Source organism: Mesoplodon bidens (assembly GCF_964165515.1).
Source record: "Mesoplodon bidens genome assembly, chromosome: 17".
Classification (NCBI taxonomy): Eukaryota; Metazoa; Chordata; class Mammalia; order Artiodactyla; family Ziphiidae; genus Mesoplodon; species Mesoplodon bidens.
In genome coordinates, this window is record NC_138174.1 from 23,483,526 (window position 1) to 23,496,721 (window position 13,196).

The 13,196-nt window shown below is 36.9% G+C and overlaps 1 protein-coding gene across 1 annotated transcript in view; it reads right to left on the reverse strand.

Annotated features, from left to right (window-relative positions):
• The window catches only part of DNAJC15 (DnaJ heat shock protein family (Hsp40) member C15), a 67,460-nt gene that overhangs the window by 19,531 nt on the left and 34,733 nt on the right, over positions 1-13,196 (reverse strand). Inside the window, exons 4-5 of the mRNA XM_081214799.1 lie at positions 8,577-8,653; positions 1,461-1,531 (exon numbers count right to left, since the gene is read on the reverse strand). Of these exons, the coding sequence (XP_081070925.1) occupies positions 1,461-1,531; positions 8,577-8,653 (148 nt within the window). The remainder of the gene's footprint in view (positions 1-1,460; positions 1,532-8,576; positions 8,654-13,196) is intronic.

Genomic DNA, 13,196 nt, shown 5'->3' on the forward strand with positions numbered 1-13,196 from the left:
CAGCTGCTTCCCACTGGCTATCTATTTTACATTTGGTAGTGCATATATGTCCGTGCCACTCTCTCACTTCATCCCAGCTTACCTTTCCCCCTCCCTGTGTCCTCAAATCCATTCTCTATGTCTGTGTCTTTATTCCTGTCCTGCCCCTAGGTTCATCAGAACCATTTAAACACATTTCTTTCTGAGTCAATTACTCTGAAAGCCCACAATGCAAAGTAAATTAGTTGAATGGATCTTTTAGTAACTGTTGAAGCTGTTTAGAAATTTTAAGCAAAACCTCTTTTCAAAGTTTATTCTCTTGTTTATTCACACTAAAGAATAGCAAGTGCAAAAACCAAAGGAGATGATATTTAGTGAAAAGAATTTTTATAGTAAGTAATTAAGTGAGAAAGCTGAAAAAGAATGCCTGATTTTAGAGTCAGGATGGGTAGAAATCCAAAATTTGTTTTTAATTTTTTTCAAAATAATTAGAAAACTGAAAGTCTGTAAGAATCCAAGAATCCTCTCTGCCCCCTCCCTACTCCCCCACTTCTGACTTCTGAAATACAGTGTAACCTTCTGCCATCTGTTATTTTAGAGCAGAAACAGTAAAAAACATATGGGCTTTCTCTCTCAAGCAGCTGTAGGGTAGTTAAAGTTATAATAATTGTCTTTCTGTAAGATAAATCTACATTTAAAACCTGGCCAGTTAAAAAAAAATAGCTCAGCCTCAGAGCCTTCCAGAATAAAATTAAGAAATTCAGAATCATCTGTGACATACTACATTAAGAGATTTAGAGAATATCCTCTAAGTCTTGTACTTTTATGTGTAAGGTTAAACAAATGTAATTCATGATGCCCAAATCAGTTAATACAGTCAAAGAGTCCACAATCCATGTTTTTTCTTTCTCCATCAAAATGCTAGGAGCCTCGGGACTTCCCTGGTAGTCCAGCAGTAAAGAATCCACCTTCCAATGCAGGGGACGTGGGTTCAATCCCTGGTCGGGGAACTAAGATTCCACATGCTGCGGGGCAACTAAGCCCACACACCACAGCTACTGAGCTCATGCGCCTCGACAGAGAGCCTGTGCGCCACAACTACAGAGCCCACGTGTCCTGGAGCCCAACCGCCACAACTAGAAAGAAGCCCGCGTGCCCCAAAGAAGATCCCACGCACCACAACAAAAGACCCTGCATGCCACAACTAAGACCTGATGCACCCAAAAAAATAAAGAAAATAAATAAGTAAAATAAATAAATATTTTTTTAAAAAGATTAAAAAATGCTAGGAGCCTCAAACAGGGGTTAGATACTCATATATAGAAATCGCTAACTAAGTTTTCCAAAACTGATAACTATAAATGCATCACTTCAGTGGGTCACTGAACTCCAATCTAAAGGCTCATTTATTTATAAGAAAAATCACAACACGTGTGACACATAAATTTCCATTTCAGCTATATAACAGGAATTTTACCTACCTTTATCTGGGTGATTCAAAATCATGATTCTCCTGTGAGCTGCTCTAATCTTGGCCTTGCCGGCAGATGGGCTGTAAAAAGAAATTAAAGTGCTTGTAACAAATAGTGTCAAATGCAGATTATAAATTAATGGTTTATATGAGTTTTAAGAAATTAAAAACTAATGAGAATTTCACCATCTTGTGGATAAATATGAAATTACAGCTTGTCACTTCATTCTACCAACCATCAAAATAAATCATATTCAATGCATGTACTTTCCTTCAGTCCTTATTCTCAATTAAAAAAAACATATACATAATATATAGGATAGGAGAATCAGAGCCTGTAGACTATTACTGTGAGTTTGAAAATTTATGCTTCAAGCTCTTTGAGGGGAAGGCAGTATATATAATGTAACAAACAGGTATTTGAACTCTAGGGCTACCAGACTTCAGGATTTTAATCCCAGCACTGCCATGAAAGATGGGGTAGCCTTGGTCAAATTTTTTACCCTCTCTGAGCTTCAGTTTCTTCATTGTGAAACAGGGCTAGAAACAACATAGTCCTCATATAGAGCAATTACAAGGATTAAATTAGTTGATGCCAACAAAGTGCTACAGCAGTGCCTGGTGTGTAGCAAATGTTCCATAGTAGTTAGCTTTTACTATTATTATCTTTCAACAGAACATCTCAAAACCCTTCATAGCTCATAATTTCTTTAGCTTTGTGAGAAGCCTATGGGAAAAGCTTGGCTGTTAGAGCCTATGCTCTAAACAAAAATTAAAGGAGAAAGTTAAATAAACCTAAAATTATTCCTGCAAAACTTAATTTATCCAGTACTGGAACTCCTTCGCTCTAGTACATTTTCCAGGTAAGGAAAAAAATTAACACTAATAATAACAAGATCCTGGTGTTCCAACTTAATATTTATACTAGCTTATCTAAGCTGCTTTTCTGGGCCTCAAATGGAAATAACAGTAGCTGACTCGAAGTACACAGTGGTTGCTGTGAAACTCAAAATAATCTATATGGATGAACCACACTGTGGGGGCTAAATGCAGGAACTTTTAGAGATATTCAGACACAGGTTTAAATCCATCACTCATAATCTATAAAACTTTGTCTTGGGATTTCCCTGGTGGTCCAGTGGTTAAGACTCTGTACTTCCTCTTCAGGGGACGCAGGTTTGATCCCTGGTGGGGGAACCAAGATCCCACATGCCATGTGGTGCGGCAAAAACAAACAAAAAAAACACTTTGTCTTGCTTACTTGAACTCTCTGACTTATAATTTTCTCACAAGCAAAATTTTCTCATAAGCATACCTCCTAGGATTATTTTAAGGACAAGTTAGATTATATAAGCAAAAGGATGAGCATGACCTGACATACAGTTAGTGTTCAAAGAATAGTAGTTATTATCATGAACATAAAGAATGCTTATGAAAATGTATTACATTTCTTACTTTTTAAAAAATGGGGTATAAATAATCTAATCTAGCATATCTTGAATGACTCAAAAAGCGTTATCGTGAGTAACAATTAAGTGCAAAGAAACTCTCAAGGTCTGCAGAGGTTTGCTTGCCCTTCTCCTAAGTGGTCATAAAATGCTATCCATTTTTAAGTTCTTCTGTCTGTTTTGAACACTGCCTTCCTTGCTGTCAGTCAATCCTCAATTCTGCCAGTGTTCTAGTCTCTAGCTATTACTTGCCAGTTACTTGCTACTTCTAATCTCCTGGGGTTAAATAACAGATCATCAAACATGTTAAAATACACTATCAATTGCTACATGAGCATATAAACATTCTTCTATAAATAAAATAAATAAGTCAAGTCAAAAAGCAAGTCAAAAGAGAAATCAAAAAATATCTTGAGACAAATGAACAACCTACCAAAACTTATGGGATGCAGCCAAAGCATTTCTAAGAGGAATTATAGTAATAAAAGCCTACATTCAGGGGGAAAAAAAGAACTCAGACAAACAACCTAACTTCACACCTCAGGGAAGTATAAAAAGAAGAACAAACTAAGCCAAAAATTAGTAGAAGGAAAGTAAAGATCACAGTGAAAATAAATGAAATAGAGACTAAAAAGACCAAAAAGCCAAAAATCAATGAAACTAAGAGCTAGTTTTTTGAGAATATATACAAAACAGACAAACCACTAGCTAGATAACCAAGAAAATAGAGGACTCAAGTAAAATCAGAAATGAAAATGGAGAGATTACAAATGATACCACAGAAATACAAAGGATAAGAGACTACTGTGAACTGTACTATACAATAACAAATTGGACACCCTAGGAGAAATAAATGGATAAATTCCTAGAAACAAAGCATCTACCAAGACTGAATCATAGAAAATATGAACAGACCAGTTACTACTAATGAGACTGAATCAGCAATCAGAAACTTCCGACAAAGAAAAGTCCAGGACCAGATGTCTTCACTAAATTCTACCAAACATTTAAAGAATAATAACACTAATCCTTAAACTCTTCCAAAACTTGGAAGAGGAGGAAACACTTGCAAACTCATTTTATGAGGCTAGCATTACCCTGATACCAAAACCAGACAAGGACACTACAAGAAAAGAAAAATACAGGCCAATATCCCTGATGATCACAAATGCAAAAATTCTCAACAAATACTACCAAATCGAATTAAACAATACATTAAAAGGATCATATACCATGATTAAGTGGGATTTATTCCAGGAATGCAAGGGTGGTTCAACATCTGAAAGTCAATCAATGTGATATACCACAGTAACAAAACAAAGGATAAAAATCACATAGTCATTTCAATAGATGTAGAAGATGCATTTGACAAAATTCAATATCCATTAATGATAAAAACTCTTGACAAGGTTGGTATAGAGGGAACGAACCTCAACCATATATGAAAAGCCCACAGCTAACATTATACTCAATGATGAAAATCTGAAAGCTTTTCCTCTAAGATCAGAAACAAGACAAAGTTGCCCACTCTCACCACCTTTATTCGACATAGCATTGGAAGTCCTAGTCAGAGCAATTAGTCAAGAAAAAGAAATAAAAGGCATCCAAATGAGAAAGGAAGAAGTAAAACTGTCATTATTTGCAGATGACATGATATTACCTATAAAAAAACCCTGAAGACTACACCAAAAAACTATTAGAACTAATCAACAAATTCAGTAAAGTTGTAGGCTATAAAATCAATGTACAATAATTTATTGTTTCTATATACTAATACAAACTATCAGAAAATCAAGAAAACAAACCCATTTAAAATTGCGTCAAAAACAATAAAATACCGAAGAATAAATTTAACCAAGGAGGTGAAAGACCTGTACACTGAAAACCAGAAGACACTGATGAAAGAAACTGAAGACACAAAAAAATGCAAAGATATTCTGTGCTCATGGATTGGAAGAAGTAATTTTTTAAAAACGTCCATACTATCCAAAGCACTATACAGATTCAATGCAACTTGTATCAAAATTTCAAAGGCATTTTTCACAGAAATAGAACAAAAATTCCTAAAATTTGTATGGAACCAACCACAAAAGATCCTGAATAACCAAAGGAATCTTGAGAAAGAAGAACAAAGCTGGAGGCATCAAACTTCCTGATTTCAATCTATCAATATATTACAAATGCTCTAGAGTAATCAAACAGTATGGTACTGGCATAAAAAGACACATAGATTAATGGTACAGAACAGAGCCTAGAAATAAACCCATACATATATGGTCAATTAATTTACAACAAAGGAATAGAGAATATACAGTGAGGGAAAGGATAGTCTCTTCAATAAATGGTGTTTATTGGGAACAGAAAATCTGAACAGTCATATGCAAAGGAATAAAACTGGACCTTTATCTTATACCACACATCAAAATTAACTCAAAATGGATTAAAGACTTAGATGTAGGGGCCTCCCTGGTGGCGCAGTGGTTGGGAGTCCGCCTGCCGGTGCAGGGGATACGGGTTCATGCCCCGGTCCGGGAGGATCCCATATGCCGCGGAGCGGCTGGGCCCGTGAGCCATGGCCGCTGAGCCTGCGCATCCGGAGCCTGTGCTCCGCAGCAGGAGGGGCCACAACAGTGAGAGGCCCGCATACCGCCAAAAAAAAAAAAAAAAAAGACTTAGATGTAACACCTTAAAACTACTAGAAGAAAATATAGGAGACAAGCTCCTTGATATTGGTCTTGTAAAGATTAAGCAAGATGAGAGAATTCTAGTTCTTAAACAAAGCATTAAAAATTAAATGTAGCTCTGATATATCTCCAGTATAGGCAATTCCACCACAAATTGAAAATGCAACTTTAAATATCATTTTGCCTAGATCAGGGATTTCAAACTGCTCCCTGGAATGCATTTGACTGGGAGTAGGTGAGTGGGGTGTGTAGAACAGAGTAGTGTTCCCTGATCCTGTAGCAAATGGAACAGTTTTGGTCTCATCTTTTTCTATTACTAGTCTATTGAATAACATTTAAACAGAGTTCCACAGAAGTTTTTAGAAAGTCTGAAAATCACAAATGTATGCATAATTTCAGAATATGTCAGGTATATTAAGTTTTCCTGGGCAGCTCAGTAAAATATTTCAGGCTTACGCAATATGTAAGAATATACTGAGTCATCTAGTAACATAGGGGTTTCTTTGTTTTTAAATAGAGTATCAACAGAGTCAGCTCCATTTTGTCTTTACCTACTTGTTATGTAGTCTAAATCATTTGGATTCACTTATCACAGAAAATGGAACCACAGCAATGTATTCACACCTTAAAGAATCTCCTCAAAATCAATGCTGCCTGACTGAAAGAAAGGGGCTAGAGGAAAGCAAATAAGTTCCACCTTTCTATTTAATGTGTTATGGGCAAATATTTAGCTTCTGCATTCATGATAGAGATGGGAATAGAGCAGTGCCAACATTTATTCAGCACCTGTTATTTGGTAGGCACTTTGATAAAAAGGTATCACTCATGTCATTATAAATTCTGACAAGGCAGATATTATTAATTCCAAATCAAAAATGAAGAAGCTGAAGTGCAGAAAAGCTAACAATAAGTGCCTCAGCGACAGAATCAGGATGAGGATCTGTCTGCTTACCTAATATATATATATATATATATATATATTTATGTATGTATGTATGTATGTATGTATGTATGTATGTATGTATGTATGTATGTATGTATGTGGTACGTGGGCCTCTCACTGTTGTGGCCTCTCCCGCTGCGGAGCACAGGCTCCAGAGGTGCAGGCTCAGCGGCCATGGCTCACAGGCCCGGCCATGGCTCACAGGCCCAGCTGCTCCGCGGCATGTGGGATGTGGGATCTTCCCGGACCTGGGCACAAACCTGTGTCCCCTGCAACGGCAGGCAGACTCTCAACCACTGCGCCACCAGGGAAGCCCTACTTAATATTTTTGAGTAGTTACCAAATTCTACGTTTATGCTAAAACTTCATACGTGTTAATCTTCGCAGCAACCCTATGCAGTAGAAACTAATATTTTCTCTATTTTACAAATGATGAGACTGAAGTCACGCACATAAAAGATGGTAAAATTAGTATTTGTACCCAGATTCACTTGTTATCAGAGTCGGTGCTGTTAGCCACTCAATTTTCCTTGTGAAATTTTGTACAGCTTCCAGCTCAATGGGATAAAACTTTATAACCATGTATCTTAAGTCAACTCCTAATTATCTTTCCTAAAAACAGGAGTACCTTGGATGATATTAAATGATACCCTCAAAAACTTTTGTGTTTGGTTTAATAATGTGCATCATATTCACATTTCCACACTATATATGGGGGCCCAAGAAAAATAACAATGCCACTCTGAATAATATTAAAGAAGAGAATAGTTAGCAATACAGCTAATTTCCTAGTTTGGTTCCCCTGCTTAAAATCATTTCTTTTTTTTGTATTCTCAGTGAGAGAGCCCATCTCTTCTTATTTTTTAATTTTTTTTAAAAATAAATTTATTTTATTTATTTATGGCTGCATTGGGTCTTCATTGCTGCACACGGGCTTTCTCTGGTTGCAGCGAGCAGAGGCTACTCTTCATGGCGGTGCACGGGCTTCTCGTTGCAGTGGCTTCTCTTGTTGTGGAGCATGGGCTGTAGGGGAATGGACTTCAGTAGTTGTGGCACGCAGGCTCAGTAGTTGTGGTTCGCGGGCTCTAGAGCGCAGGCTCAGTAGTTGTGGTGCACGGGCTTAGTTGCTCTGCGGCATGTGGGATCTTCCTGGACCAGGGCTCGAACCCGTGTCCCCTGCATTGGCAGGCAGATTCTTAACCACTGTGCCACCAGGGAAGCCCCCATCTCTTCTTTTATTTAAATGAAGCAGCAAGCTAAATTGAGCTGTTCCTCCCCTACCCCCCTTTCTGTTTTTTCTTGATTAGTCATAAAAAATTAGAAAATGTTTGGCCTTAAATATATGCTAATCTAAAAGAGATTAAAAAATTCTGTTGATATAGGACTTTATGATCTATTCTCCTTAATTATGTTGACTAAGTCACCATAAGGTGTGTTGTAGGTAACATATTGTAACCAACACCCATAAAAATTTGAGTGAGCTCTAAGGGAACATAAGGTAAACAAATATAGATACTGGTAAATCTATGGTAGGGGATGTATTATTAACTTTAAGTGTTAAATGATATACAGCAATCACATAATATCATTAACTTTCTCCAAGCCGTCCAAAGTTAGACAATAAATGGATATTAAGGTAAAACAAGTATAATGAAACATGCTAGATGTCAAATTGTGGAACTAGGAAAGAACTGTGAAACAGATCCCATGTTATAATTGAAAATATGATACATATCAAATTAGAAAACTGAATCCAGAAAGAATTCATTGTCACAATAAAGGATATTTTGATAATTGCATTGGAACTTTAGTATTCAAATACAATAGCTCCTTGTTAAGAAATAAAAGCACATCACAAATACGCCTGATTTTTTTTAGGGGTGGTAGGATAACCTCTTAGATTTGAGGTTTTAAAATGTAAAAATTTGATATTTTCTCCTCTGCCTCCTATTCATAATTTAAAATATAAGGATAACTTTACTGTCACATTTTTTTCTTTTTCAAGACAAACTTAGCCACAGAACAAAATAATACTTATGCAGCACACTTACCTTACACCTAAAATAAGACTCGCTTCTCGCCTACTCATTTTTTGTTCAAATCCTCCTTTATAGTAGGATGAAAAACTCTATACAGGAAAGAAAGAGCAAGAAATAATTAGTTCCACATGTGAGGTGGCATGACCTCAATCCCATCACACAGCTGCAATAAGAGTAATGCATTTTCCAGAAGTCAACTTGGAATTGTGGGAGGTGGGGAGGGAGAGCACTAAACAATAATCCTCTACAGGAAATTATGACCAAGATAAACACTACACTGAAGGAATAAAACAGGTCAGTAGAAGCAAAAGGCTTGAACTTTATCTAAGCTCTACAGTAATTTTCTCTTTGGATAACCTTGACCAAGTCACTTACTGTAGAGATGACAGACATCTTTTTAACCTACTAGACCAGCTGACTGAGAAGGAGGAGAAACTGACAAGGTGAGGAGAACATCAGGATATTAGACAGGGAGGCCAAGAGACCGGAAGCCTAGACTGAAAGGTCAATGTGGCTGGAGAGGCCTGAGCAAGGAGGAGAGAAGTAGTAGAGAGATAACAGGCGCCAGACTGTGGAGGGCCTTGGAAGCAATGGAAATGATTTAGGATTTTATTCTCAATGGTAGGAGAACCAGAGCACTGGGGTAACAGATTTGACTTGGTTTTAAAAGAATTACTCTAACTGCTGTGTGGAGAATAGAAAGACAGGTACAGAGTGCAGGCAGGAGACCAGTTAAGGTGACATAACAGTAACCTAGGCAAGAGATGATGCTGGTATGGACCCATGTGGTAGTAGAGGAGGAGGTGAGAGCTGTCAGATTTTGGATGTGTTTTGAAAGCAGAAATAACATTTGCTTGGATTGAATATGAGAAAAAGCAGGGAACTAAAGATGATGCAGTAAACGCTGCTATACACTGCACAGATCCCCCTTCAGAGCTGAGGCACTTACTCCTCAGACACTGGGGCTGCCGCTGGCAGACAGCACTCAGCTGTCAAACTCCAGCAATTGCCTTGGCTGAAGAATGTCAAGCTCACGCCCCCTTCTCAGGAGGGTCTCTAGCTGATGACTGGCTGACGTCAGGGTATAAACACTGTGCTTCTCCAGGGCTCAGTCCTTGGACTTCTTAGCTATATTTACCTCCCAGGTGATGTCACTTAGCTTCATGGCCTCTTGCCCCAAATCAGGATAATCACGATGAGTCACCTGAGCGTCAGAGCTCCCTGGGGGGCTGGCTGTCTCAGGCCTTTTACTAAGACTGCACTGCAGCCTAAATTATCCCTCCATTCTTCTTCCTTCTCTTGCCTTCTGGAGCTGTTGATCCTAAGAGCATTCTCTAATAAACTAACAGCTTGCTAAACTTTGTCTCACTCTGCAAATGACTGCAAGGTTTCTGGCCTAAATTGCCATTAATGACTTAGAGAAGGCGTGGTTATTTGTTATTTGTTTCTTGTGGGTAACACATATCAGGAGATTGGTTTTGGTTACATTAAGTTTCAAAAAAGTCTATGTAAGTGGAGAAAAGTCTGACCTGGAGATAACATTTGGGAGTCATGAGTACACAGATGGTATTTAAAAGTGTGAGACTAAATGAGGTCACCTAGAGTGCTAGTGTAGATAAGAAGTCCAAAGCCTGAGCCCTAGAAACTGCAACATTTAATGGCACAGAGATGGAGAGGAATCAGTAAAGGAAACTGTGACGGCCTAGCGGTGCAAGAGGAGGAAAAGCAGATGTCAAAAGTGAGGAAGTGAAAAATAGTTTCAAATGCTTCCGATAGGTCAAGTAAGACAAGAACTGAGGGCTGACGGCTGGATTTACCCTTTGGTAAATCTAAGTCTAGTGAAGGTACTGGAAGTGAAGGTTTGATTAGAGTGAGTTTAAGAGAGAACAGGAGAGGGCTTCCTTGGTGGCGCAATGGTTAAGAATCCACCTGCTAATGCAGGGGACACGGGTTCGAGCCCTGGTCTGGGAAGATCCCACATGCCATGGAACAATTAAGCCCACCAGCCACAACTACTGAACCCCGCGCGTCTAGAGCCTGTGCTCCGCAACAAGAGAAGCCACTGCAATGAGAAGCCCGCGCACCACAACTAAGAGTAGCCCCTGCTCACCACAACTAGAGAAAGCCCGCACGCAGCAACAAAGACCCAACGCAGACAAAAATAAATTAAAAAAAAAACAAAAAAACAAAGAACAGGAGGAAAGGAATGGGAGACAGCAAAGAGAGACAACTCTTCAGCAGCTCTTAAAGAAAACAGGATTCATGAACTCAACTTTTAGAAGGAAAAAAAATCACACATGATTGAATGTGTGCATGTTTCTAAAACGTGAACCCATATTTTTCTAAGGAAAAACAAATAAGTGTGTGCTTGCATAAAACAAAATCTGAAAGTATACACACTAAAATGTTATTTTGGGGTGGTGGAATTATGAATAATTATTTTCTTCATGTTTATTTTTACTTTCTAAATTTTCAACAATAAACACAGTTACAAATACAATTTTTTTTAAAAAAGGACTAAAAGGAAACCACGTAAATTATTAGAGCTTAAGAAATGAGTCCTAAGGAGCCAGATGTGGTCATTTGTATAAGCTATTCTCTTTGAACAGCTTGTCATAAATTTCCATTCGTAATAATTCCCTGGCAATTAACTCATTCAACAAATACATTAGCACCTACTACATGCCAGGAACTTATGAAATGAGACAAGTGAAGTTCTGTCCTTTATCACATAGATGCTAATCTATCAATGTATCAGTACTGTGAGGAATATGATGTACTATTCCAAATTTCAAGTAATTAACAATCTAGTAAGAAAACAAAAAACAACCCCCTCCTCCAAATTGTGAGGGGAGGAAGGGAATCAAATTGTTTAAGTACACATACTAATGTGGACAAATTATGTATATATACACAAGCACACACACACAGGGGAATATATAAAGGAATAAGAGATATATAGAGGAAGACATATAAAGGAACAGAAAACTTAAGAGAGGAAGAACAGCTGGTTTTAAGGTTTCTCTCAGGTGATCAAAATTTTTACTAGATGCATACCTTACTCCCTAATATTTCTATGAGTATCTACCTTTGTGAGCTCCAAATTTTCAAATTTTCAGCATAATAAACACAAATTGATGATGTTTCATGAACTGTCATTTCCACTATATTCACAAAGCTTATTAACCCTAAAAGTAGCCATTATATCTAAGCAAATTTTTTACTTTGTTTTTTCCAGGTAGAAAAGGAGACTAAGAAAAGGTTACTTAAAGTCCAGCATCTGGATGAGGCTCATACCCTAAAACACTGACCTGTTTACAAATAAGCTTACAAGTAAATATACAATCATCATAATCCTTCTAAAGGAACTGTATCATTTTTGAGGATAGACATTTAATATTTGGGGGCTATATACAGAAAGGCAGACAGAGAAAACAACGAAAAAAAACTGCTCATGCTACTTCAGAAAATCATGCCTTCTAAACTCATATGAAATTTAGGTTTTACATTACATAATTTTAAAAAGAAATTGTAAGCCCTTTGAAGCTTACAAGTAATACACCAATACGGCATTATATTAGGATATACAGACATAGGCAATGCAGAACTATTTTCTGACAACACTGGTGGGTCAAGGAAATGTTTAAATTCAAAAAAATGTGATTACAATAAGGAACAAGTATATCACCAAACAGATGGAGTAGATGGTTATATTTTTCTAATAGAATTTCCAAGAACAGAAATTGTGGGATTTATTCTGCTGTCTATTGGAAACACACCCTGAACCTTACAAATTATTATTTTGTATTATTTTATTTATAAAGTATATATATAAACAAAAATCAAAACAATTTTCCTTCTAAAATTAACACTGAATGCTCTAGTGCTATATATTATTAAAGAAGATGTGAAACGAACCAAGCTAAAGTCTTCATTAGCTAATTTACTCAATCACTTGAAACATGAAAGCCCTCCAAACAACCAGGAAAATATATCATTCCATAGTCTTAAGAGAAGAAACACATTTACCATAAACTATAAACTTTAATTATGTATAATAATCTATTTGATTTATAGAGCCACAGGATGATTTTAATTAGTGTTATTTCCATGAATTTCACTTAACCATAAAACAATGTAAGTTCAATTTTAAAAACTTGTATTCAAGTAAAAAGAAAAATTAACAAATAGAAAAATAAAAACCTCAAAAGAAGATAAATGACTTGGGTTTTTTCCCCAAGAAAAAAATTAGGAGTAATTAGACAATACCTGGGTCAATAATATACATTAATACTTTAAAAAAATCAAGTAAAAGGTACTGATTCAAAACAGCAGACTGAATAATAAAAGTCTTTTGCTTTCCAAAGTGCCTCTGAAATGAGAAAAGAGATATTTTAAACAAGAAAAATCCATAAGAGGCCTAGAAAACAAGAAATGGATTAAGTAGCAAACCAGAAAGTTTAAAGAAATCCTGGAAGATTGAAAACAGGTAAGACTGCACATATAGAAAAAATCACAGCAGCCTCAATCTAGCAGCCCCTCTGACTAAATTCAGAGTCAACAAATACAAAAAATAACATCAGGGTAATTAATTAAACCAGAACAGCAGAGAGAGATGACTCCTAACTCCAT